The sequence below is a fragment of the Thamnophis sirtalis genome, unplaced genomic scaffold, assembly GCF_051295495.1.
Source record: "Thamnophis sirtalis isolate CommonGarterSnake01/CBP01778 unplaced genomic scaffold, rThaSir2_p1.2 scaffold_13, whole genome shotgun sequence".
NCBI lineage: Eukaryota > Metazoa > Chordata > Lepidosauria > Squamata > Natricidae > Thamnophis > Thamnophis sirtalis.
The window spans coordinates 52,373,831-52,399,762 of record NW_028261393.1 but is presented as its reverse complement, the minus strand read 5'-3'; the positions used below and the strand labels follow the sequence as shown (position 1 = coordinate 52,399,762).

General features: G+C 42.5%; 1 protein-coding gene across 1 annotated transcript in view; it reads right to left on the bottom strand.

Annotated features, from left to right (window-relative positions):
- Positions 1–25,932, bottom strand: part of THOC2 (THO complex subunit 2) — a 59,533-nt gene that overhangs the window by 8,262 nt on the left and 25,339 nt on the right. Inside the window, 21 exon segments of the mRNA XM_087727632.1 lie at positions 1,804–1,862; positions 2,816–3,270; positions 3,926–4,019; positions 4,835–5,010; positions 8,362–8,546; positions 8,642–8,773; positions 9,724–9,852; positions 10,786–10,943; positions 11,185–11,326; positions 12,616–12,891; positions 14,112–14,276; positions 14,928–15,107; positions 15,763–15,880; positions 17,215–17,311; positions 19,925–19,961; positions 19,963–20,006; positions 21,681–21,774; positions 22,685–22,749; positions 22,752–22,768; positions 23,491–23,592; positions 25,069–25,199. Of these exon segments, the coding sequence (XP_087583758.1) occupies positions 1,804–1,862; positions 2,816–3,270; positions 3,926–4,019; positions 4,835–5,010; positions 8,362–8,546; positions 8,642–8,773; positions 9,724–9,852; positions 10,786–10,943; positions 11,185–11,326; positions 12,616–12,891; positions 14,112–14,276; positions 14,928–15,107; positions 15,763–15,880; positions 17,215–17,311; positions 19,925–19,961; positions 19,963–20,006; positions 21,681–21,774; positions 22,685–22,749; positions 22,752–22,768; positions 23,491–23,592; positions 25,069–25,199 (2,856 nt within the window).

Sequence of the window (25,932 nt, the reverse complement as noted above, 5' to 3'; positions counted from 1 at the left end):
TCTTTGTTTTAACGACCCCCATAATTCCTTGCGGGGTGGAGTCTGGGCAACTGAATGGAGCTGGCCGGATGCCACTCCTGTTGCCAATGCGGAGTTTTGTTCAGCAGGTATATTCTCATTGTGCCCAGAGAGAGAAACATCCTACTCTATCTGGGAATCAAACTCCCAGCCTCTCGATTGTGAGGCGAGAGCTCCCCCTGCAGGCCACCGCACCACTCCTATCTTAAGTTTTAACCCAATGATGGCGAGAAATTGCAATTTTCGTGTACATTAAGATGGCCTTTGGCAATTAATTCGGGTATCTTTCGGAAACCCGACAGCCTTATTCCCCCGCACGGTTCCCCCTCTCTTGAAAGCAAGCATTAAAAAAAACCCCAGGCATCGGACTAGAAATGACGGCTGGGCTTCCCGCCACAGCTGGCTGTCGTTACGACGGGCTCCCTGAAATGCAAAGCGCCCCAACCCTGAATCAAGGCTTGTTCTAGAACCATGGGGGGGAGGCAAGGACCCTGTTCTAGCTATTCTCCATTTCAAGCCAACTTCTTAAAAAGACCCTTTTTAAAAATAAAATAAAATAAATTTTTTTTTTCTTTAAACGGCAAATCAAGAGCGATATCCCCACGCGGCGCAGTGCGCGGACGAAGTGCTCGGTTAAACTTACAGTTGCAACGCTTCAACGTACTGCAAACTCAAAGAGTCCTTGAGGATGGGTGGGGTTTTTGTTTGTTTGTTTGTTGGGGGGAATAAAAAAAGGAAATAAAACACGGAGCAGACGAATTTGCTACCCTGAGTCTCCAAGAAGGCCGCAGCCCGGGAGGTTTTCTTGTTTTTGTTTTAAAAGAGGTTTGCGTTGTGCTCGGCTGCTGGCTTTTTATTTTTTTGTCAGCTTCTTGAGTGGAAGGCTGGGCTGCCCCATCTGGTTTTAACGCAGAGCGCAAGCTCAACAGGGTGAGTAACTCAGTGGAAATGGGAACCTCGCGAGGAGGTCGGGCAAGGGACTGCCTGAATAGGCACAACTACAGGAAAACTGATCATCAAGGCGAACTTATTATTATTATTTGTAAAAAAAAAACCACAGGACTTTTCAAAGGCTTCTCTCTGCTCCGCTGGAAGACGGTCAATAGGCAGCCCGATGAAGGTGTAGTAAGACGGCTCCGCTCTCTCTCCCGGTTTCTTCCAAGAATTCTTCAAAGTTTACCGATTCAAATTCTTCCCGATCAAGGCAGGAAAAAACAACCACCACCAAAAACCCTCACGCTCCGCTCGGCGTGCGGCGAGAGATTCCTTGGGCTTGTGGCTACCACTGCACTCCAAACAAAAAAAAATCTATCTATATATGTATATATACATATGTATATATAGATATATCTGGCCGTATTAAAAAAAATAATGGCGAGGCACTTCTGGCTTGGTTTGTACTTTTTAAAAAAAAAAAATACGAAAAAATAATCTTGATATTTCCATACTCTATTTACAATGCTTCCTGCTAGGTCCTTGAAGCTTTAATTTCTTTTGTTTTTTTTTCCTTTTTCCTCTAATAATAATAAAAAAGAGGTTTCAATTTTATTTACTCTTCAAAATGGCAAAAAAATAAAAAGAGTCCACCGATCCATCAAAAGGAATGCATTTTGTTTTGTTAAATGCGTCGGGGAAATATATATATATGTATACATATATATACATATAAAACACCTCCAAAGGCTTCGACTCGGCACCACGCTTGAAGGAAGGACGTCAACACCGGTATTCCACGTTAGATGAGAGCCTAGAAAATGGGCGATGCCTTCCTCAGGCCATACTAACCTTTACACTTGAGGAATGTGATGGAGAAGAATGGGTATCTATTTTGCGACGTTTTTGTTCTGAAAGACAAGGAAGGTAGGAAGAGAGAGAGAGAAGTTTGGGAGGTTAAACCTGTCCAGTCCGCGTGAATCAGGTGTCAGGTTTCCTAAAAATGCCCTAATTGATTCATGAGTATCGAGCCAAGTTTCAATACAAAACTAGTCGTATTTATTAGGAGCACCATTAGGCAAGGCCTTTTTGCAGTCAGATCTAAGCTTTGTTTGAATTATAGCTGAACTTTGCCCCTGTTCCTCCCCCTCCCCTCAGTCTGTGTCATGAATCACATTCACCAATGAGGTGCACCCCTCCCAAGCCTGCTGCAGTAAGCTGAGATCCGACTCTAGCCGAAAGTATGCGTGGAATGCGCTCCCCTCCCTCACCAGGACAACTTTAGGAGTTGACATTGGGTCTCCTCTGTGCTGGAGAGTCTACAAAAAGACGGCAGATCAAATTTCTTTTGCCACATCGGCAGCTGGCTTAACGTGATTGATCGGCTAACTGGCTAAGGCCGCCCTCCCAAAATGGGCAAAGCTCAAAGGGAAATGGGACTGAAGATCGAGATGGACTGACAGACAGTTTACTCCCAGCGATTAAGGCAGCAGGTGAGAAACCAGGAGATGGTGAGTTCTTGTCTCACCTGAGGCATGAAAACTGGCTGGCTGATTTTGGTCCGATCACCAGGAGGGGGTGAGTTCTAGTCCCGCCTTAGGCATGAAAGCTGGCTGGGTGACTTTGGTCCGATCACCAGGAGGGGGTGAGTTCTAGTCCTGCCTTAGGTATGAAAGCTGGCTGGGTGTCTTTGGGCCGATCACCAGGAGAGGGTGAGTTCTAGTCCCGCCTTAGCCATGAAAGCTGGCTGGGTGACTTTGCAAGGAACTCGCTGCTGCAGCTGGGGGTACAGATTCTGTGTTCAGTGCTTTTCTTATGGAAATTAAATGCTGACCCAAAACAGAAACAAAGAGGGTCAACCTACCCCTTTCGGAATCTGACGTTTCTGACCGGGGAACAGGCGACTTCAAGGACCCAGCAAGTGGAATCTTCTCTCCTCCTCCTCCTCCGCCTCCTCCTCTAATGACTTCCTTGGATTTCATCTCCTTGGCCACTTCTCGCTCTCTTGATGGCTCCTTCTCTCTCTCCTTTTCCACCATTGATTTGGACTCAGCGTTGGTCACAATAATCTTGGATTTTTCCTCTTTGGATGGTTTTTCTTCCCGCTTGATCTTCTCCTTCTCTTTGTCAGCCTTCGGTGTCTTTTCCTTGGCCTCTCTTGCCTTCTCTTCTTTGTTCGCCCTCTCTTCCTTTGGCTTCTCCTTCCCGTCTTTCCCGAGCAATTTAGCTTCAGGAGTGCCGGCTGGGATCTTCTCTTTCTTCTCCTTCTCTTTCTCCTTCCCGCATTTCTCTTTGTCCTCTTTCTCTTTGACAAGTTTGCTGCGACCGAGACGAGGAAGCGAGGGTTAGAAATCGGAACAGTTTAAGCAACCCCCTTAGCAATAGCTGTACAGGTGAAGTCCTCGACTTACGACCATTTATTTAGCAATTGTTTGAAGTTACGATGGCTCTGAAAAAAGGGAATTAGGACTGGTCCCTCGCGCTTAGGACCGTCATAGCTTCCCTCACAGTCATGGGGTCCCAATCTGGGTGCTCGGCAACCTGGCATGTAATTATGATGGTTGCAGTGTCATGGGGGGAATCACATGACCAACATTTGTGACCATCCCAGCAACAAAAACCAATGGGAAAGAGGCAGGCATGAAATGCTATGATCTTATAGCATCTATAATCTACGGGTATGCGGAGCCTCCTGCCGTTGCCACTACTGGTTCGTCTGAACCGGGGCGAACTGGCAGAATGCCACTTCTGGAAATAGGACAAGCAATGTCATGAAATTGTGTGCAGTCTCGTGACGGCTCCCTTAATGACTGTATCGCTTAGCAGCAAGAGTTCCACTCTCAACTGTGGTCACATGTTGAGGACTACCCGGACCCTAACTCCTAAAAGGCTGTTTCTATCCTTTTTTCTAGCCAATGTTTCCTCCCGCTAGGAAATCCTGCATCCCACATATACCAAGGCAGCTGGGCCTCACCTGGCGTTTCCATTGCTGGCAATCACCTTGGGCGCCGCGTTGGCGGCTTTGCTGACCACTTTAACCGCGCCCAGAGACTTCTCCTTCAACTTATCTGGTTTCAAAAAGAAAAAAGAAAAAGGAGGGAAAAAATTACCAACGTCAATTCAATGACAGTGTAAAAGTTTTGGAAGGGATGGCAATCCGCTAGCATCCTAGCAAATCACCTTTCTTTTGGTGGACAAGTTGCTATGACCATGGAGGTGGATTGTGGGGTGTAAACGTAAATCATTTTACGTTTACACATTTTTGAGTACATTTACCATATTTTTCGGTATATAAGACGCACCAAAATTTTGAAGAAGCATTTTTTTTTTTAAAAAAAAAAGGGTTTTGCACTCTGCAACCTCCCATACTCTCTGCATGCCTCATTTTTTGTGAAAAATGGGGCATGCAGTGAGTTTGGGAGGCTTGTAGAGTGCTGCTGGGGGCTGGGAGGGGGAAACGGGGACACAAAAACAAGCAAAAAATGGCCTGTTTTTCACTCGTTTTTGCCCTTCCCAGCTCCCAGGAGCACTTTGCAGGCCTTCCAAACCCTCTGCATGTCCATTTTGGCGAAGGGGACGGGGTTTTGGGAGGCTAAAAATGCCGTATTCGGTGTATAAGACGCAGCCAGATTTTCACCCTATTTTTTTGGGGGGGGAGGGGGAAGGTGCGTCTTATACTCCGAAAAATACGGTACATGTTTATGCAAATGAGGTAATCAGAGGCAAAGGATGCACTTGATGTATATTTGGCTCTGTCTGAACCCTGGCATCTGCATCTCGGACATTCAAGGGGATCTCCTGGACCGAACCCTCCTCCCTCTTCCCGCGGTTACTCCATTAAAAAAAAGGGGGGGGCTTGGCAACGATGAGGGCAAAGACCCACCTGTCTCCTCGGCGGTGCTTTCTTCCAATTTAGCTGGGTTTATCATGAGCGTAGGGAGCCCTGCTCCCCCTGGCCCGTTTTGAACCATGGCGGGCACTGCGTTCCGGGTGGGAAGGTCCTTCTGATGGAAATCGTTTTCAGGAACCATTTTTCTACTTTTCAGTTGGCCAGAGTAGCTGAAAGCCGCACACAGGGTTAAAAAGAGGCAGTACACACAGGCAGAAAAGACACGCACGCACGCACGCAGACACACACACACACACACACACACTTGAAAATGCTGCTGCTCAGGAAAGGAAAAAAAATTAGGGATTTTCACTACCACCATAAGTACTGTCTTTTTCACTAATGCTCAGTTTGGTACAAACCGGTTTGTGTGTGTCTCAAGTCTCCTGCGATTGCTTAATAGCAATAGCCCTTAGACTTATATACCGCTTTACAGAGCTTTTACAGCCCTCTCTCAGCGGTTTGCAGAGTCAGCCTCTTGCCCCCAAACAATCTGGGTCCTCATTTTACCCACCTCGGAAGGATGGAAGGCTGAGTCGACCTTGAGCCTGGTGAGATTCGAACTGCCGAACTGCAGCTAGCAGTCAGCTGACGTAGCCTGCAATACTGTGCCCTAACCCATTGAGCCACTTGGCCGTCAAACCTGACGAGACCTTCATTGTCAAAGCTGCCCCAAATTATTCTCCCCCCATCTTCCTTTATGCCTGTGCTCTAAACTGCTGGTGTGTTAAACAGAAACACGGAAGTAGCCTTAAGAAGAAAAGAAACAATTCTGGGTTTTTACGGCTGTATTTGTATAGGTAGCCCAAAATATTTGAGCCCGTTTCTGCAGCTCAGGGAGTCATTGGTTAAGTGAATTTTGCTCTCTTTTATGTCCTTTCTTGCCACCGTTGTTAAAGTGAACCCATTGCATTTGAACCCATGCTGCCTTTCTATCCACTCTGGATTTGGAACGGGGGTGGGTGGGTGGGGGTGGTTCTCTTAAGCCTCTGGGGTATCCTGAACCCCTTTAAGGGACCGTGACTCTTAAGTGTCTGGTTGCCTAAAATATCCTTTTGCTGGCTTCCAAAAGAATAATCGAAACAGCTGACATTTGAACAGAAACGTATGGCTAGCCTTAAAATTGTGTCCCAGGGTATTTTAAAAAAAAAAGAGGATAAAAGAGAGAAATACAAGGTGAAAGGCAAGAGGGGCGAGATGGCAGCATATGTAAAAAAATAATGTCCCCTTTTGCGACCGTCAGACAAGCATCAATGCTAGAAAGGAATGGGGGCGAGGGGGGAGAAGGAGGAGGGGAGGAGAAAGAGAAGGGGGAGAAGGAGGAGGGGAGGATGGAGGAGGAGTGGGAGGAGAATAAGGAGAGGGGAAGAGAACAGGGAGGAGGAGAAGGAGGGGGAGGAGGAGAACAGGGAGGAGGAGGAGGGGAAGGGGAAGGAGGAGAAGGAGGGAAAGAAGGAGGGGGGAAGGAGTGGGAGAAGGGGAGGAGGATAGGTAGGAGGAGGAGGGATAGGATGGGAAGGAGTGGGAGAAGGAGGAGGAGGGGGAGGAGGAGAACAGGGAGGAGAAGGAGGAAGGGGTGGAGGGGAAGGAGAAAAAGGGGGAGGAGGGGGAAGATGGGGAGGAGGGAAAGGAGAAGGAGGGAGAGAAGGAGGGAGAGGAGAAGAAAGAGGAGAAGAAGGAGGAGTGGGAGAAGGAGAAGGGGGAGAAGGAGGGGAGTATAGGTAGGAGAAGGATGGAGAGGAGGTGGAGGAATGAAGATAATTGGAAGCCTGGAGGCTAAAACATATGAAGAACGGTTGCAGGAACTGGGAATGTCTAGTTTAATGAAAAGAAGGACTAGGGGAGACATGATAGCAGTCTTCCAATATATCAGGGGCTGCCGCAAAGAAGAGGGAGTCAAGCTATTCCCCAAAGCACCTGAGAGTAGAACAAGAAGCAATGGGGGGGTCAAATGGGGATGCCAGACTCACTAAAACAGCCGTCTCACTAACTTATACACTTGCAGCGAGCGATTCACTGAACAGCGGTGGCAAGAAAGAAAGGTCGTTAAAATAGGACAAAACTCACTTCAGGGACGTCTCGCTTGACCAGCCAAAATTGGGGGGCTCAAAATGCCTGTGTTGACCAGGTCAACACAGATAAAACAAAAATGGAATTTCGGGTGAGTTGCAACATGTCTCTTTCCTTCACCTGCCATTAGTCAATCTATGACCTGAAGGGAGCAAAACCTAAGAGATCCTCCATTTCAGCTTTTTCTCTCTCTTTCCTTGGGCTGTTTCTGACTTTGACAAGAACTTTATCAGAATAGCTCTTTTATTTGCTTTTTCTCCCCCCCCCCTTGGAAAATGTCAATTCTGTTCTATTACTCATCTCGATAAGCTCCCTGGGCCATCGCTTAATCAAGAAAGGCTGCCGATTTAAAGGATTTAAACGGTTGATACTTCTTCATTTATCTCCCCTCTGTCAATTTTATTCAACCAGAGGATACACGATATAAACTTTGAAAGGTTTTGTCAGATCTGGAAGCCATCTTTTACGTTTCAGGCCTGCCAGAGTTTCTACTGTGGGGAAATGAGAGGGAGGAATTATATGGAGTATGGGAGATATATAGCCAAAATAACATTCTTTTTCTTAGAGAATCAAGGACTTCTTTCCCTGCAGCTGAGGTGACTGGGAGGCATCTCCAGTTTTGGACGATGTCAAGAATGGACACATGGTATCTATCCTGTGCCACCTCCCTCAAATCAGCTCTCATTGTCTGCAGTATTACTGGAGAATGCTTCTAAATCCTATTTCAGGACTAGCATTGGCAAGACACCAAGAGTTATTTCTAGGCCCAGACTAAGGCCCAGGTTTACAAGCTGCAAATTTCTCTTTACTAGGAAGCCCAGGTCTTTTACCTTTTGGACTTTAGGCCTGCCCCATTTTCTGTGGGAAAACGGGAGGCGGGATTATACAGAGTGTGGGTGAAATGTAGCCATAACAACATTCTTTCTCGGAAAGTTAAGGTCATCTGGCCCTGCAGCTGCGATGAGGTGACTGGGAGGCATCTCCAGTTTTGGATGGTTCCTGATTGGGCCATGTGATGGACATGTGGGAGCTGGGCAGGGCCTTGAACTTTCACTTGGGTGGGGAAAACCTGGAAACTTCCAGATTCGAGCTTTCCGAGATATGCTAAGATGACATCTCTAATAAAATGGAACTTTGAGGAAACTCAAGTCTCGGCGTCTTCTTTTGTTGGGGGTGTTACTTGGAACCCTGACAAATTCTTGAGTTGGTTAAAATACAAGGTATTTTCTTATGGACATATAAACCATTTTACAATTAAAAAAAAAACACCACACCAACACCCACCACACCTGTCCCCTGCATGACTTGATAATGACAGCTTTTCACCGTCGGTCAAAACTCAAACTCAGATCAAAAGTTGATCTCAAAATTGAGCTTCCACAGCGTTGGGGGCGTCTTTTTTGACAGACAGTTTAAACTTGGGTTTCTTGGAAAGGGAATTGTTTTGTTACCCCATGGCTAACGCATATAGGTCTGGTCTCTTTTCTTTCTCTTCCTCGTAAATCTTACGGACTCTTCGTTCCAAGGCCTGGCCCAGATTCACCACCTTTGGATACCACGGCAAAATTTTGGTCAGCACGATCAGGATATTTCTGATATGCGTATATTCCCCGGTTTCCAGACAGTGCACAGATGCCTGGGAAGAGAAAGAGAAAACAGAAAAATTAACATCCGACAATAGGCGTTCCTCACCGCGGCTCAAGCCCAGTTCAACGCCATTCCTGAATTTACCTTGGTTAACTTGTAATGCCATTTGTGCACCACGTGTCGGAAATTTTCGTAGTCTAATTGGTCGGCTTTGTTCACAGCGTCGTAACCACTGGATCGGAGTACAGTGATGAAGCCCGGATAGTTACCGCACTCCTGTGTGGAAAGAATGGAAAAACCTAGGATAGTAATAGCACTTATATGCCGCTTTACAGTGATTTACAGCCCTCTCTAAGCGGTTTATAGAGTCAGCCTCTTGCCCCCAACAATCTAGGTCCTCATTTTACACACCTCGGAAGGATGGAAGGCCAAATCAACTTTCAGCTGATTTGGATGGATGGGGAAGGGAAGGGGAGGGAGGGAGGAAGGAAGGAAAGTAACTATAGCATTTAGACTTATATAGCGCTTCACAATGCTTTACAGCCCTCTCTAAGTAGTTTACAGAATCAGCCTATTGCCCCCAACAATCTGGGTCCTCATTTTAGCAACCTCGGAGAGGTGGGTCAATCTTAAGCTGATTTGGATGGATGAATAGGAAAGGGAAGGGAAGAGAAGGATGAATGAATGAAGGAATGAAACTAGCAATAGCATTCGGACTTGCTTCACAGTGCTTTACAGCCCTCTCTAAGCTGTTTACAGGTTTACAGAGTCAGCATCTTGCCCCCAACAATCTGGGTCCTCATTTTACCCACCTCCGAAGGATGGAAGGCTGAGTCAACCTTGAACCTGGTGAGATTTGAACTGCCAAATTGCAGGCAGCCAGCAGAAGTAGCCTGCAGTACTGCACTCTAACCACTGCACCACCGTGGCTCTTTGGATGGCCTTTTGCCAATATTAAATTATCTCCACTGACTCCCGATTCCTTTCCAAATATATATTTTAAGTGAAGACTCAATCATCCAGGCCAAAAAGGTTTAAATCACGGCAACCGGATCAACAGTTATTAAAGCGGAGACATATTTGTTATTCATCCAAGTAAATTCTTCAGTCAAAATTCAGAACGAACATTTTGAGCGTTGTCAGAACGCACCAAATCCCACCACACCGGCCGCAGGGTTTTTCTCTTCCTTAAAACACAATTAGGTGTTCACATATTTGAAATGTACCTTTTCATATACGCTTTTGTCGCTGTGCCACTGGGTTACGGTATCTAGCATGCAGCACAAAAATCTACCATATCGACTGGCTTCGTTTTCCGTGCAGCTGGCTACTGTGTAGATGATATCGGAGAAGACCTAGAAGAAATTTGTGCATTAAAAAAAACATGTTATGCTAAAAGAAAGGGGTTTCAATTTCTCTAACATTTCAATGGGTTTTTTGGCTGCTGTGGGGTGGGGTGGGGTGTTGGTTCATTTAAATCACACACTAAAGAAAAATCTTCCCCTGGGATTATCAATCTGGGACTCTGTAGGCGTTTATTTTGTTAAAATGAAAGTATGGGGGGGGGGGAGGAGGGGGGATGTCTATAGTAAATAAAACAAATTAAAAATCTTCCAGTAAAATTTATTTGTACACCATCCAGGGGTTCTGTATGAGGGAGATAGGTACTTTTAAAATTAGATGATAGATAGATAGATAGATAGATAGATAGATAGATAGATAGATAGATAGATAGATAGATAGATAGATAGATAGATGATAGATAGATAGATAGATGATGGATAGATGATATAGATAAATAGATGATAGATAGATAAGATAGAGAGGAGGGGGAGAGAGAGATGGGTGAGATTTAGGTAAATAGAGATAGCTAGATAAGGTAAGATAGAGAGGGAAAGAGAGAGAGAGGGAAATAGATAAGAGAGAGAAGAAGGTATATGTATGTATGTATGTATGTATGGGTGAGAGGTACGTAAATAGATGAAGATTGATGATAGATAGATAGATAGACAGACAGACAGACAGACAGACGGATGTAGAGAGATAGCGATAGCAATAGCATTTAAGACTTCTATACTGCTTTACAGAGCTTTAGTCCCCTCTAAGCTGTTTCCTCTTGCCCCCAACAATAAGAGAGAGAGAGAGGGAGGGAGGGAGGGAGGGAGGGAGGGAGGGAGGGAGAGAGAGAGAGAGAGAGAGAGAGAGAGAGAGAGAGAGAGAGAGAGAGAGAGAGAGAAGGAGGGAGGGGATTCTAAGGGAATGGGAGGCCAAAATTAAGAATGACTTACTCTGTCATAACAAAGCAACGTTGAAAAATTGGGTGTTTTCTGTTGATGCACCAGTTCCACAAAGCGAGCACAGTAAACAGCATCGATGGCCGAAAAGATACAGCGAGGAAATATACACAGCTGCAGAAACTTGGTTATGGTCTCGTTTTTCGTCGACTCTTAAAAATTTTATTCAAAAAAGAGGAAATGAGTTACTTTTCTTCAAGTGTGTCTTAAGATGGTATTTCTCGGCCCTGGGCCGTTTTAAGAAATCTGGATTGCAACTCCCAGGATTCCAGAGCCAGTTGTTGGCTGGGGAATTCTGGGAGTTGAAGTCCAGACGTTTTAAAGAGGCCAAGGTTGAGGGGGGGAAAAAACCCCATCGAGGACAGGACTGAGGGATGCTCCCGCGCAACTTACTTGCAAGGAGCCAGTTGTCCTTTTCAAGCTTCAGCCTTTGCAACACCCGTTCCACGTGATCCAGCTGCTTCTTTTCCTCTTCTAGAAGTTTATCCTGAAGGGCTGTGCAGCGTTCTTTTTCTTTCTTCTTTTTATTGGGAGGCTGGAGGAGGAGGGGGAAAAAAAACCACACACTCACATTCACAACTCAGTCCTTGCTTGCCAAGTGAATCTGCACGTCTCAAAGGTGCTTTTCCAGAAAGGCAAATGGACTTTTTAAGGGTTTTTTCCCCCCTTCCTTGAAAAGGTTTCGCTTGTCATCCAAGCAAGCTTCTTCTGTTCTTCTTCGGAACTGAAGAAGCTTCTTGGTTGAGAAGCGAAACGTTTTCAGTTCTTCTTCAGAACCGAAGAAGCTTCTTGGTCGAGAAGCGAAACGTTTTCAGTTCTTCTTCAGAACCGAAAAAGCTTCTTGGTTGAGAAGTGAAACGTTTTCAGTTCTTCTTCAGAACCGAAGAAGCTTCTTGGTCGAGAAGCGAAACGTTTTCAGTTCTTCTTCAGAAAACAAAAAAAAAGTTTGCATAAATTGAAGAATTATTTCCCCGTGTTGTGATTGAGAGGTTATGTTGAGGGAGGGGGGTGATGACAACTCCCTCAATGGCTCAAGGGGGCGATTCCACTGTTCTAATCCAACCCCCTACCTAGGCAGGAAACCCTATACCATTCCAGACAAATGGCTATCCAACATCTTCTTGAAGACTTCCAGTGTTGGGGCATTCACAACTTCTGGAAGCAGATTGTTCCACTGATTAATTATTCTAACTGTCAGGAAATTTCTCCTCAGTTCTAAGTTGCTTCTCTCCTTAATCAGTTTCCCTCCATTGGTTCTTGTTCTGCCATCAGGTGCCTTGGAGAATAGTTTGACTCCCTTTTCTTTGTGGCAGCCCCTGAGATATTGGAAGACTGCTATCATGTCTCCCGTAGTCCTTCTTTTCATCAAGCTAGACATACCCAGTTCCAGCAACGGTTCTTCTTATGTTTTAGTCTCCAGTCCCCTTTGTTGCTGTTCTCTGCACTCTTTCTAGAGTCTCCACATCTTTTCTACATCGTGGCGACCAAAACTGAATGCAGTATTCCAAGTGTGGCCTTACCAAGGCCTTATAAAGTGGTATTAACACTTCACGAGATCTTGATTCTATCCCTCTGTTGATGCAGCCTAGAACTATGTTGGCTTTTTTGGTAGCTGCTGCACACGGCTGGCTCCTATTTAAATGGTTGCCCACTAGGACTCCAAGATCCCTCTCACAGTTACTACTATTGACCGAGGTACCATCTATACTGTACCTGTGCATTTCAGTTTTTCTTGCCTAAGTGTAGAACCTTACTCTTTTCACCCTTGAATTTCCTTTGGTTAGAGAGTGCCCAATGTTCAAGCTTGCCAAAATCAATACGCACCATGTCTTGATTGTCGTCGATGGCTTTCATCTGGATTTTCAGCTTATTGACTTCCCGTTCGTAGCTACCCCGGGGCACCGCCAGGTCGTACATGGTGAGGGACCAGAAGGTGGCGTAGAACTGGGGACTGATATCATCCCAGACCTTCGGAAGGTGCAAGGAGATCACCGCATCGTGGACAGGGGCCATCACCACCTCGCAGGACGTGATGTATTTGTGGACTTTCTGCTGTTGCTTATTCCCCTTTTCTGCTTTCTTCAACTCATCGTACTTTGACTGGTAAGGGAAAAGAAAAAAGAAAATACTAGCGTGTGTATGTATGTATGCATGTATGTATAAAATCTGTCTGGTCAAATCTACCATGTTTCCCCAAAAATAAGACAGGGTCTTATTTTCTTTTGACCCCTGAAATACAGTATTTTCCGGAGTATAAGATGAACCTTCTTCTCTCAAAAAAAGAGGCTGAAAATCTGGGTGCATTTTATACACTGAATACAGCATCCCAAAACCCCACCCCCTTTGCAAAAATGGCCCTGCAGAGCCTTTAGGAGGCTTCCAGAGTGCTCCTGGGGGCTGGGGAGCCGAGGTGGCGCAGTGGTTAAATGCAGCACTGCAGGCTACTTCAGCTGACTGCTAGATCAGCAGTTCAGCGGTTCAAATCTCACCGGCTCAGGGTTGACTCAGCCTTCCATCCTTCCGAGGTGGGTGAAATGAGGACCCAGACTGTGGGGGCGATATGCTGACTCTGTAAACCGCTTAGAGAGGGCTGAAAGCCCTATGAAGCGGTATATAAGTCTAACTGCTATTGCTATTGCTATTGGGGAGGGCAGAAATGAGCGAAAAATGGGCTGTTTTTGAGAGGTTTGCAAAGTGCAAAAACTTTTTTTTTTTAATTTGCCTCTTCAAAATCTTGATGTGTCTTATACTCCGGTACGTCTTATACTCCGAAAAATACGGGAAGTGCTTGGCCTTATTTTCGGGGAGGTCTTACTATTTTTGAGATGCAGGAGGTGCCGAGTGTGGCCACCTCATTCCTGCTGCTGTGTTGCAATACTGGAAGGGGGAATCTTGAAAGTCTTCTAGTGCAACCCCATTTAGGAAACCTGCTACTCATGAGACTTTATATCATTCTGGACAAAAGAGTTGTCCAATCTCTTCTTAAAAACTTCCAGTGTTGGAGCACCTACAACTTCTGGATTCAAGTTGTTCCACTGACTAATGGGTCTCACCGTCAGGAAATTTCTCTTTAGTTCTAGGTTGCTTCTCTCTTTGATGAGTTTCCACCCTGCCCTCTTCTTGTCCTGCCCTCTGATGCTTTAGAAAATAGATTTGACCACTCCACTTTTTTTTGTGGCAACTCCTGAGATATTGGAACACTTTTAAGTCTTAAAGTTGCTAAGATTGGAGAGGCTTGCTGAAGACTGTGGATGATGCCAGATGGCCACTTTGAGGAGCGTCAAGAAAAGGGATGCTGTATAAGGGGGATGTGTACTCACCGATATGTGGTGCGCGTACATAGGTCTCGAAAGGAAGAAAGCAGCGTCGTGCGGAGTGTGAAATTCGTTACAGAGGACGTCGATAGAAGGCACTCGCTTAATATAGTCCTCTGTGCTTAAATTGGATGCCAGAAAGCCACCAAATTGTACCAAAGTATCGTGGCACTATAAGAGGGGGGGAAAAAAACACGAAAGGGGTAAGGCAATGACCAGGCTTTCTTATCAAGAGGGCAATTGCCTAATTTCAAACACAGGTAGTGTGTTGAACGGTTCATTTAGCGACCGCTCCAAGTTACAACGGCACTGAAAAGTGGCCTAGGACTATTGTTCCCATTTACAACCAGTTGGGTGTCCCCCATGGTCATGTGGTCAAAACCTAGATGCTTGGAAACTGGCATGTACTTATGACGGTTGCAGGGTCCCGGGGGTCACACGATTCCCTTTTGTGACCTTTGGACCAGCAAAGTCAACGGGGAAGCTGGATTCACTTAAGAACTGTGCTACTTGCTTAACAACTGCATTTGATTCACTTAGCAACCGAGGCAAGGTAGGTCGTAAAAGGGGGGCATAAGTGACTTAACAACGGCCTTGCTTAACAGTGGAAAGGCTGGCTTCCATTGTGGTGGAGAGGACTTCCTGCAGAGCGCAGGTAATTCAGCCCCCCCCACCCCCACCCCCCAATTCCTTCTCCGTTAGCCTTCAGGCAAGCATGCAAATCCAGCCTTCTGGCATTCATCTGACTGTCGGGAGTATTCTAAACATTTTAAGATCATTACAACAACAACAACAACAACAATGCGAGTCTCATCGGCTTGCCTGATCGTAGAGCTTCCCCACCAGCTTCAAATGTTTCTCCCCTCCTTCTTGAAAGATGACGCCGTTGCGCTGCTGAGCCATGAGAAGGCACAGCGGGAGGGCGAGATCGTGGTCCAGGAGGGCGTCTTTTAATCTCTGAGAAGATTTCTTAGTGTTCCTAATCTGACCGAAGTAGCCTCCCTGAGCAAAGGAATAATAACAATTTAAAAAGGTTAAGGCATAGAACAGAATAGAATAAAATAGAATAGAAAAAATATTGGAATAAAGAATAAATAGAATAGAATAAATATTGGAATAAAGAATAGAATAGAATGGAATAGAATAGAATAAAATAAATATTGGAATAAAGAGTAGAATGGAGTGGAATGGTATAGAATAAAATAAATATTGGAATAAAGAATAGAATAGAATGGAATAGAATAAAATAAATATTGGAATAAAGAGTAGAATGGAATGGAATAGAATAAAATAAATATTGGAATAAAGAGTAGAATAAATATTGGAATAAAGAATAGAATAAAATAAATATTGGAATAAAGAATAGAATGGAATAGAATAAAATAAATATTGGAATAAAGAATAGAATAGAATGGAATGGAATAAAATAGAAGAGAATTCTTTATTGGCCAAATGTGATTGGACATACAAGGAATTTGTTTTTGGTGCATAAGCTCTCAATGTACATAAAAGCTATAAGAAACCCACCTTCCTTGCCAATGACTGCAACTTGAAACACAAAGAACAAACTTACAATAAGTTTCAGCTAAGTTTGTTGCTTCCTGGCATACTTGAAAATCACCCATATTTTCCTCTCCCTTCAGCAAGCAACACACACCTCTGCCTTCAGCTGCTCCCCGCCAGTCATGGCTTCTAGCTGTTCCATGGTCATTTCTTCCGTGATTTCAATTCCAGCCATTTTTTGTACCACTTCTTTCAAAATGAGGAGGTCAAAACTACAGGGGAAGAAAAAAAAATGAAGCCAAACTAAGAAATGGATTGCATGGAGACAAAACTGATTTTACAGTACAAGTGTATATTACCACAATCTTACCAGGACCCTCCCATAACACTTTCTGAATTTTTTTGTGTCTGTGCCTGTCTGTCTATCATCCATCCATCCATCCATCCGAGCCATAGTGGCCCATCCTTCTGAGGTCAGTAAAATGAGGACCCAGATTGTTGGTGGCAACAGGCTGACTCTGCAAACCGCTTAGAGGGCTGTAAAAGCACCATGAAGCGATACATAAGTCTAAGTGCATGCTCTATCTATGTATCTACCTACCTACCTACCTACCTACCTACCTACCTACCGTGTTTTCCTGAAAATAAGACAGGGTCTTATTTTCGTTTGACCCCCAAAATAAGCACTTGGCCTTATTTTGGTGGAGTTATTATTTTTGAGGTGCAGGAGATGGCAAGTGTGGTCACCTCATGGCTGCTGCTGTGTTGCAATATTTTTAGGGAGGGCTTATTTTAGCGCATGTGCTCAAAACCCTGATTGGGCTTACTATACGGGGAGGTCTTATTTTCAGGGAAGCAGGGTTCTATCTTTATCTATCTATCTATCTATCTATCATCTATCTATCTATCTATCTATCTATCTATCTATCTATCTATCTATCATCTATCATCTATCTATCTATCTATCTATCTATCTATCTATCTATCTATCTATCTATCTATCTATCTATCATCTATCTATCTATCTATCTATCTATCTATCTATCTATCTATCTATCTATCTATCTATCATCTACTGTATCTATCTACCTATCTACCTACCTACCTATCTATCATCTACCATTTATCTAAAAATTGCCCATGTCCCTCATAGGGTGATTCTGGGTGATGTACAAATGGAAATTGCAGAGAGATGGGCGGCAAACAAATTTAATAAATAATGCTTTATATCTAAAGCCCAAACTGCTTGTCTCCACTTTGATACAAAATGAGCCCCAAACTAAACCACCTTAGAAGCAGCGGAACTGCATGTATTCCACAGATGTTGCAATGATTTTTTTTTTTTTAATGCAATTTGACCTGCACTGCTTCAATCTCCTAATCCCGGTGCTGGAAGGCAGTCAAAAGACTCCTCCAGCCACCCATGCTTTAAATATTAAATCCTATATAGTGCTGTAATGTTTAATAGGATGGCTGTGAAAAAACAAACACAGCTACGGAGGTGGAGATCCTTTTGAGAGCTCTGTGCAACGAAATTTCATTTTCATGTATGCCGATCCGTGTACATTGAAAGTAACCATATAAAGTTATTCTCCTTTCCACTCACCTTTTTCCTGCCTTGAGTTGATTTGCCACATACTGGAGGAGTCCGGCAAGCTCTATCGGGTATTTTCGAAAAACAGCACCACAGAAACTCGCTAAGCCTGAAGTGAAGAGAAATTTTAGACCAGAGTAAATACCTAACAACATAGTCCTGAGCTTAGCAACCCAGAAATTAATACTTTTGGTACCTGTGTTATGTAGTTCCCAAATATTCCAGCAGATGAATTATCTATCATCCATCCATCCATCCATTTCTCTCCATATCTTGATTCTATCTATCATCTATCTATCTATCTATCTATCTATCTATCTATCTATCTATCTATCTATCTATCTATCTATCTATCTATCTATCATCTATTTATCTATCATTCATATCTATCCATCCATCCTTCCAGCCATCTATCTAATATCTTTAATATTATCACCCATATCTATCAATCATATATCTATCTATCTATCTATCTATCTATCTATCTATCTATCTATCTATCTATCTATCTATCTATCTATCTATCCATCCATCCATCCATCCATCCATCCATCCATCTATCATCCATATCTATCAACCCATCCTTCCAGCCATCTAATATCTTTAATATATCTATTATATCTATCTATCTATCTATCTATCTATCTATCTATCTATCTATCTATCTATCTATCTATCATCTATTTATCTATCATTCATATCTATCCATCCATCCTTCCAGCCATCTATCTAATATCTTTAATATTATCACCCATACCTATCAATCATATATCTATCTATCTATCTATCTATCTATCTATCTATCTATCTATCTATCTATCCATCCATCCATCCATCCATCCATCCATCCATCCATCCATCCATCATCCATATCTATCAACCCATCCTTCCAGCCATCTAATATCTTTAATATATCTATTATATCTATCTATCTATCTATCTATCTATCTATCTATCTATCTATCTATCATCTATTTATCTATCATTCATATCTATCCATCCATCCTTCCAGCCATCTATCTAATATCTTTAATATTATCACCCATATCTATCAATCATATATCTATCATCTATCTATCTATCTATCTATCTATCTATCTATCTATCTATCTATCTATCTATCTATCATCTATCTATCTATCTATCCATCCATCTCATCATCCATATCTATCAACCCATCCTTCCAGCCATCTAATATCTTTAATTAACTATTATATCTATCTATCTATCTATCTATCTATCTATCTATCTATCTATCTATCTTATCTATCATTCATATCTATCCATCCATCCTTCCAGCCATCTATCTAATATCTTAATATTATCACCCATATCTATCAATCATATATCTATCTATCTATCTATCTATCTATCTATCTATCTATCTATCTATCTATCGATCCATCCATCCATCCATCCATCCATCCATCTATCATCCATACTATCAACCCATCCTTCCAGCCATCTAATATCTTTAATATATCTATTATATCTATCTATCTATCTATCTATCTATCTATCTATCTATCTATCTATCTATCTATCTATCTATCTATCTATCTATCTATCTATCATCTATTTATCTATCATTCATATCTATCCATCCATCCTTCCAGCCATCTATCTAATATCTTTAATATTATCACCCATCATCTATTCTATCTATCTATCTATCTATCATCTATCTATCCATCCATCCATCCACCATCCATCCATCCATCTATCATCCATATCTATCAACCCATCCTTCCAGCCATCTAATATCTTTAATATATCTATTATATCTATCTATCTATCTATCTATCTATCTATCTATCTATCTATCTATCTATCTATCTATCTATCTATCATCTATTTATCTATCATTCATATCTATCCATCCATCCTTCCAGCCATCTATCTAATATCTTTAATATTATCACCCATATCTATCAATCATATATCTATTTTTCTATCTATCTATCTATCTATCTATCTATCTATCTATCTATCTATCTATCCATCCATCCATCCATCCATCCATCCATCCATCCATCATCCATATCTATCAACCCATCCTTCCAGCCATCTAATATCTTTAATATATCTATTATATCTATTATATCTATCTATCTATCTATCTATCTATCTATCTATCTATCTATCTATCTATCTATCTATCATCTATTTATCTATCATTCATATCTATCCATCCATCCTTCCAGCCATCTATCTAATATCTTTAATATTATCACCCATATCTATCAATCATCTATCTATCTATCTATCTATCTATCTATCTATCTATCTATCTATCTATCTATCTATCTATCTATCCATCCATCCATCCATCCATCATCCATATCTATCAACCCATCCTTCCAGCCAATCTAATATCTTTAATATATCTATTATATCTATCTATCTATCTATCTATCTATCATCTATCTATCTATCTATCTATCTATCTATCTATCTATCTACCTACCTACCTACCTACCTACCTACCTACCTACCTACCTACCTACCTACCTATGCCATCTATCATCCATATCCATATCCATCCATGTTGGATGTGTGTGGAAAGCATCTAAGGGTAACTTTTATTTAAGGTGGCATTTTCATTGTTTTGTAAAGCCCTCCATGTTCTTCCTGAGGACTGCTGTAGAAATAAATCCAGTAAAGATCCAGTTGCCTCCAGTGCATTTTAGCTGGGTAAAACATACAAAAGATAAAGACTTACTCTGAAGCCAACTAGAGATTGTAGTGTCGTCGTGTTTTCATCCTCTCTTTCTCGGGATTTGCTAAGGCTTCAATTATGCAATCTTAGATGACGTTAAGGAAGAATTCTACGTGAGTTGTTAACGTTAGCATTAAAAGATATTACAGGGTGATGACAGCTGAAACAATCTGGGAGTATTTGTAGCTTTTGAGTGTTTGGTGCTCTCAGAGCAGATGTTTCATTACCCAACTAAGTAACTTGAACAGTTACTCAACAGTTTGTGGCATGGATATTACGTAGTTGTAATCTGCAACAGATTACAACAGAAACATCTGCAACAAAACTCTGAGAGCACCAAGGTTCTTAAATTCAGTTCTTAAGGCAAGGCATCAAAAGGCCAGCCTCTGAGCAGTTACACCTCTTAGTAAACACCACTAAGGAAGGGAATATTTATCCAGGATATTATAATAAGGGTAACACATATTTGGTTTTACATATCCTAACAGCAACTAGGATTGTATATGCACAATGTTGGAAAAACCAGAAAATCCTGCAGATGATACTGTAATCACAGAGATGGATAGGTTAACCCTAAAAATTAAAGGAAAAGATTTGGATTATTTTACAACATGGGAAGTATTCTACAATTGGTTAAAGGACAGATACTGAGGTTAGAGGAGTGGAATTAGGTGAAATATGGTCTACACGAGAAAGAAAAACAGATGAGTAAATATTGTGATGTTGTATTATAATCGATACTATAATGGAAGATAGTATACGTTGTAAAGATGATGGATGATAATGCATATTTGTTTATACATTATTGCTTATTTATTCATGTTTGTATGTAGGTGCGTGCATGTATGTATGTATGTGTATGTATGTGTGTGTCTGTATACACACAACACACATATATATATATGTTGCATTTGTGCTGATAAATAAATAAAGGGAGACTAGTATAGATCTATTTCAAGCTATTTAGCTCTCATCAGCTAGCCATACCCTTACTGGGATTCGAACTTGGGCTGTATTACATATTAGGCAGCTGTATTAGCCACTAGGCCACAGGTTCTCCTCCTTTATCAGCTGAGCCAGGGAAATAGGTATGCATTGTGTCACAACCCCTGGTATGCCCAAATATGGGAGGAAGCATATATATATATATATGATTATAACGACGATGATATGACGATGATGTTTGTATGTTAACACCTTGAACACAGTGCTCAACACAGAAATGTAATGTATAATATAAAACAATAAAAATATTTTTTTTTTTGAAAAAGGAAATATTTTTCTAGCCCTGCCATCACCTCCCAAAAATGCTAATTCTTAAAACGAAGTAAGGGGAGAAAAAAACCACCACTCTTTAAGGAGTGTTTTTGGGAAAAGCTGCAGTTATATGATGGGGTGGATTACTAGATCATAAAACTGAGGCTTAATTCTATTGAACAACGATACTGGCTGCAACCTTTGATCCCCTGCAGCTAAAATTTAATGTTATGCTGTGTGGCAAAAAGAAGAGGAATTCTTACCACCGTCAAAAAGGTGCAAGACAAAAAAAAGTTGGAAATGCTTCAAAATAACTGACCAAAGAAACTTAGGAGCTATAAGTCGCTGGTGTAAAGCCATCAAATTTCGGAGTCTGAATTCAATATGGCAAGAACTTTTAGCCCTAAATGGTGAGCAATGAGTCACCCTGGAATTATTCCTGAGGAACAAGAGAAATGTAAAACACCACAGGTCACAGTTCTTGGAAACTGGCAAAGGATACAAGCCAAAACATCGTAGTTTAGTGAAGTGAGGTATTTCAATGAATCAACCACTGGAGTTATTAAGTTATCGTATTTCTGGATCTGCGACAAAATCTGAAAAGAATAAGTAAAAGCGAAACGTTTAGAGATATATTTGCACATCCGCGAGTGTTTCACAGCCTTAACAGGAATTATTTCTGTGATTTGCAGGTGTCCTCGGGTTATAACCACTCATTCAGCGACCAAAGTTACGAAGGAACTGAACGAGGAGATTTGGGGCTGGTTAACGGAGTTTCAGCCATTGCCCTGCCCAGGCAGTCATACAATTGTGATGCAGGCACTGGGTGAGACACAGGCATATGATCATGATTTCTGGATGCCTGCTGGCTTTCCATAAGTAAAGTCAATGGGGAAGCCAGCAGGAAGGCGAAAGTTGCTCTGGTCACTTTTTTGCTCATTTACCCTCTGTAGCACCACCCTGTGGCTCATAGACAACACACACGTACACATACAGACATACATATATATGCCACTTGTAGTCCTCATAGTTCTCACCTGCAGACCTACACGCCTGGACCCCTGCCTTTTCCTGCTTAATGACCGGTGCAGTCCTGGGGTTACAATGGCAACCGGGATTGCTGGTCTTGCGGTTTCTAAGGACACATCATGTCAAGCTGAGGACCAGAATGTTGGGGGCAATAGGCTGACTCTCTAAACCGCTTAGAGGGCGCTGTGAAGTGGCATATAAGTCTAAGGGCTACTGCTATTTACGACTAAATCACTTAGTGACAGAAATTCCAGGCCCAATTGCCATTGTAACCTGAGGACCACAATCTCTTCTCGCTCAATCCTTGCCTTTCATTTACACATTTACAATCAAGTTACAATGCATTAGTAAGACTACTTATTGTAAAATTTTGATAAAACAAGTGCAGTTTTTGCACTCGGTATGTTTTTAAACTACGCAGCTTCGGCACATCTGCTGCGACAACAGATACATATCGCAACTTATCTTGCCACCTACATAGTCAAATAAAATGGTTGGGTTGCTGTGACTCAGTTTCCCAATTTGTCTTCCAGAAGGCTTACGTTCTCCTTCGTTAAACGCCTGTAAGAAAATACTGTACTTTAGTTCTTTCTTGTGCTTTGCTAATTACAAAGAAATTTAATTTACTCTCCTATGAATAAAAGTCTTAAGATTGTCCTCTCCAAATCCTGGGGAAAACTGCATATATGGTCACGTTTCATATGTAATGTATTAATTATCTTGGAACTTAAAGGTGTAAATCAAAATAAGAAATCATACTTGTGGCCAAGTATGGATTTTTTTTTCTAATCCAGAAAAAAAAACTAACCAGGTATTAATTCATCCCTTATTTTATTATTCAAGCTGGCGTTATTTAAACACATAATTCCTGAGTTTCACACCAACTACAGGAAGCTTTGCTCAAAGATATACCTCAGGAAATAGAAGCGTGGCATTCTAGTCAAATAATTTAGTCAGCAATCCTAAACATCTTACGTTTAATCTCCTCTGAGTAAAACAGGAGGCAAAAAAATATATATGTTCAAAACTAACTTTATTAGAATACCAACAACTGCCTTGAAGAAATTAAGACATTAACTTTTGCAAAATGAGTCATGACTGTATGTATTCATGACCAACTGTACCTAGCATGATTTGGAGGACTAATAGAATGTTCCAGAACGTTCCATGCTAGACGTATCCAGAACGTTCCATGCTAGACTTATCTAGAAGGTTCCATTTCAAGGCGTCTGGCTTTGCATACATTTAATAGGAATGCTTATTCAAACAAGTGCTTAACTTACTTCATTATATATTTGGCTCTGTCAATTATCTGAGCTTTAACTTTCACTAGCAGTGGATGGCTATTGTATGTTTCGTTCTTCCACTGGCCATAGAGACGATACCTAGAACAGGACGCAGGGAGAAAAGGAATCCATTTATGTATTTCCACCTCAAAAAAAGCATTAAAATGTTGTACTTAAAACATTAAAATGAGTTTCTCCGAAAATAAGACCCTGTCTTATATATTATTCGCCACCAAAAAAGACAAAAAGGTCTTATACTTTGGGGAGGGAGGGGATGTTGCCCACTGAATCGCCTCACTTGCGTGGGTCGCCCCCCCCTCCGGCCTCCTTTTTACAATAATACAATAGCAGAGTTGGAAGGGACCTTGGAGGTCTTCTAGTCCAACCCCCTGCCTAGGCAGGAAACTCTATACCGTTTCAGACAAATAGCTGTCCAACATCTTCCTAAAGACTTCCAGTGTTGGGGCATTCACAACTTCTGGAGGCAAGTTGTTCCACTGATTAATTGTTTTCACTGTCAGAAAATTTCTCCTCAGTTCTAAATTGCTTCTCTGCCTGATTAGTTTCCACCCATTGCTTCTTGTCCTGCCCTCAGGTGCTTTGGAGAATAGCTTGACTCCCTCTTCTTTGTGGCCACCCCTGAGATATTGGAAGACTGCTATCATGTCTCCCCTAGTCCTTCTTTTCATTAAAATAGACATACCCAATTCCTGCAACCGTTCCTCTTATGTTTTAGCCTCCAGTCCCCTAATCCTCTTTTTTACTCTTCTCTACACTCTTTCTAGAGTCTCCACGTCTTTTTTACATTGTGGCAGCCAAAACTGGATGCAGTATTCCAAGTGTGGCCTTGCCAAGGCATTATAAAGTGGTATTAACACTTCACGTGATCTTGATTCTATCCCTCTGTTTATGCAGCCTAGAACTGTGTTGGCTTTTTTGGCAGCTGCTGCACACGGCTGGCTCCTATTTAAATAGTTGTCCACTAGGACTCAAAGATCCCTCTCACAGTTACTACTATTGAGCAAGGTACCACCTATACTGTACCTGTGCATTTTGTCTTTCTTGCCTAAATGTAGTATCTTACTCTTTTTGCTGTCAGAGGCCTTCAGGAATTTTTTCTGAGGCCGCCAAGGCTTTCCTGAAGGCCTCTTCAGCCCCTAACAGAGGTCTGGATCGATCCGGAGCGCTGTTAGGAGTTGCAGAGGGCTTTAGGAAAGCCTTGCTGGCTGCAGAAGAAATGGGTCGGCAAGGCAGGTGTCGGAGTGTGTGAGGCCTGGCTACGACTGTATGAAGGTCCCCAATTTTTCGGACTATAAGATGCATCGGTGTATAAGATGCACCCAGATTTTCTTTTTTTGGGGGGAAAGGTGCATCTTGTACTCTGAAAAATATGGTAAGTAGTAGGACAGCTCCACCTCCGCATCCCCACCCTAGCTTAATTTTTTACCTGTGCACCCTGGAGTGGGCAAGGTCTTAATTAGGGCTTATTAATGGGCGTACGTGTTAAAAATCAAGCTAGGACTTACTTTCGGGGTAGGTCATATTTTCGGGGAAACACGGTAGGTAATTACTCACCGGTGCTGGTATGGAAATGTTTTAAACATCCCCCAGAGTTCCTCAGACATGCATGCGTTACAGTCCATCAGGGAAAGAGAAGGAAGCAGAACCTGGTCGGTGATACTTAGCAAGCAGCTGAATAGTATCTCCTGGGGAACCGAGAAGAGAAAACCAAAAATTTAGTAAAGTGGGGTCCTCTTTTTAATTTGCTCAACTTGATTTTTTTTTTTACAACTTCATCAGGCCCAAAGGTGCTTTTTCAAGAGGCACAGGAAGCCAAGAATATACACCTGGTGTTGTAGCCCAGCAGGAGCCGTTGGAGCTGCCACCAGACTCCGACAGCTAGGGGCTCTCTGAGTCGGCTCTAGAGGATGTGGAGGACCCTGGACAGGGTTCCGACTCCGAGCAGGGCGCAGAGAGGCTGGTTGGTCACCAGGAGGCACCTGAGCTTTGGACCAGTGGGGAGGAGACAAGGGAGAGGAGCCGGAGGCCAGTAGTGAGTTGTTCCTGGATGTACGCCATCGAAGAGCTACTAGGCTTCAGGAACAATTACGCAATTACAGGAGGTGATTGTACTCAGCTGGTGGTCATTAGGCTCCTCTCCAGACTATAAAAAGCTACTTGTGCACACGGCCCTCTTTGCAGAAGTCAACACAGGATTTAATGTCGGAGGACATTACTGTAAGCTTGGCAGGCTGGATTGCTGCCAAGCCTTATCTGTGTTTATTGCTGCCTGAGTTTGTCTGAGTTGCTGCCAAGGTCCTTATCTGTTTGTTATGCTTGGCTTTCAGCCACTGAGGTTTTGGTATCTTGCTATTAAAGTACATTCCAGTTAAGCTTGTCTCGGCATTCGTGACTGGGGGGGGGGGGTGTCAGAACATC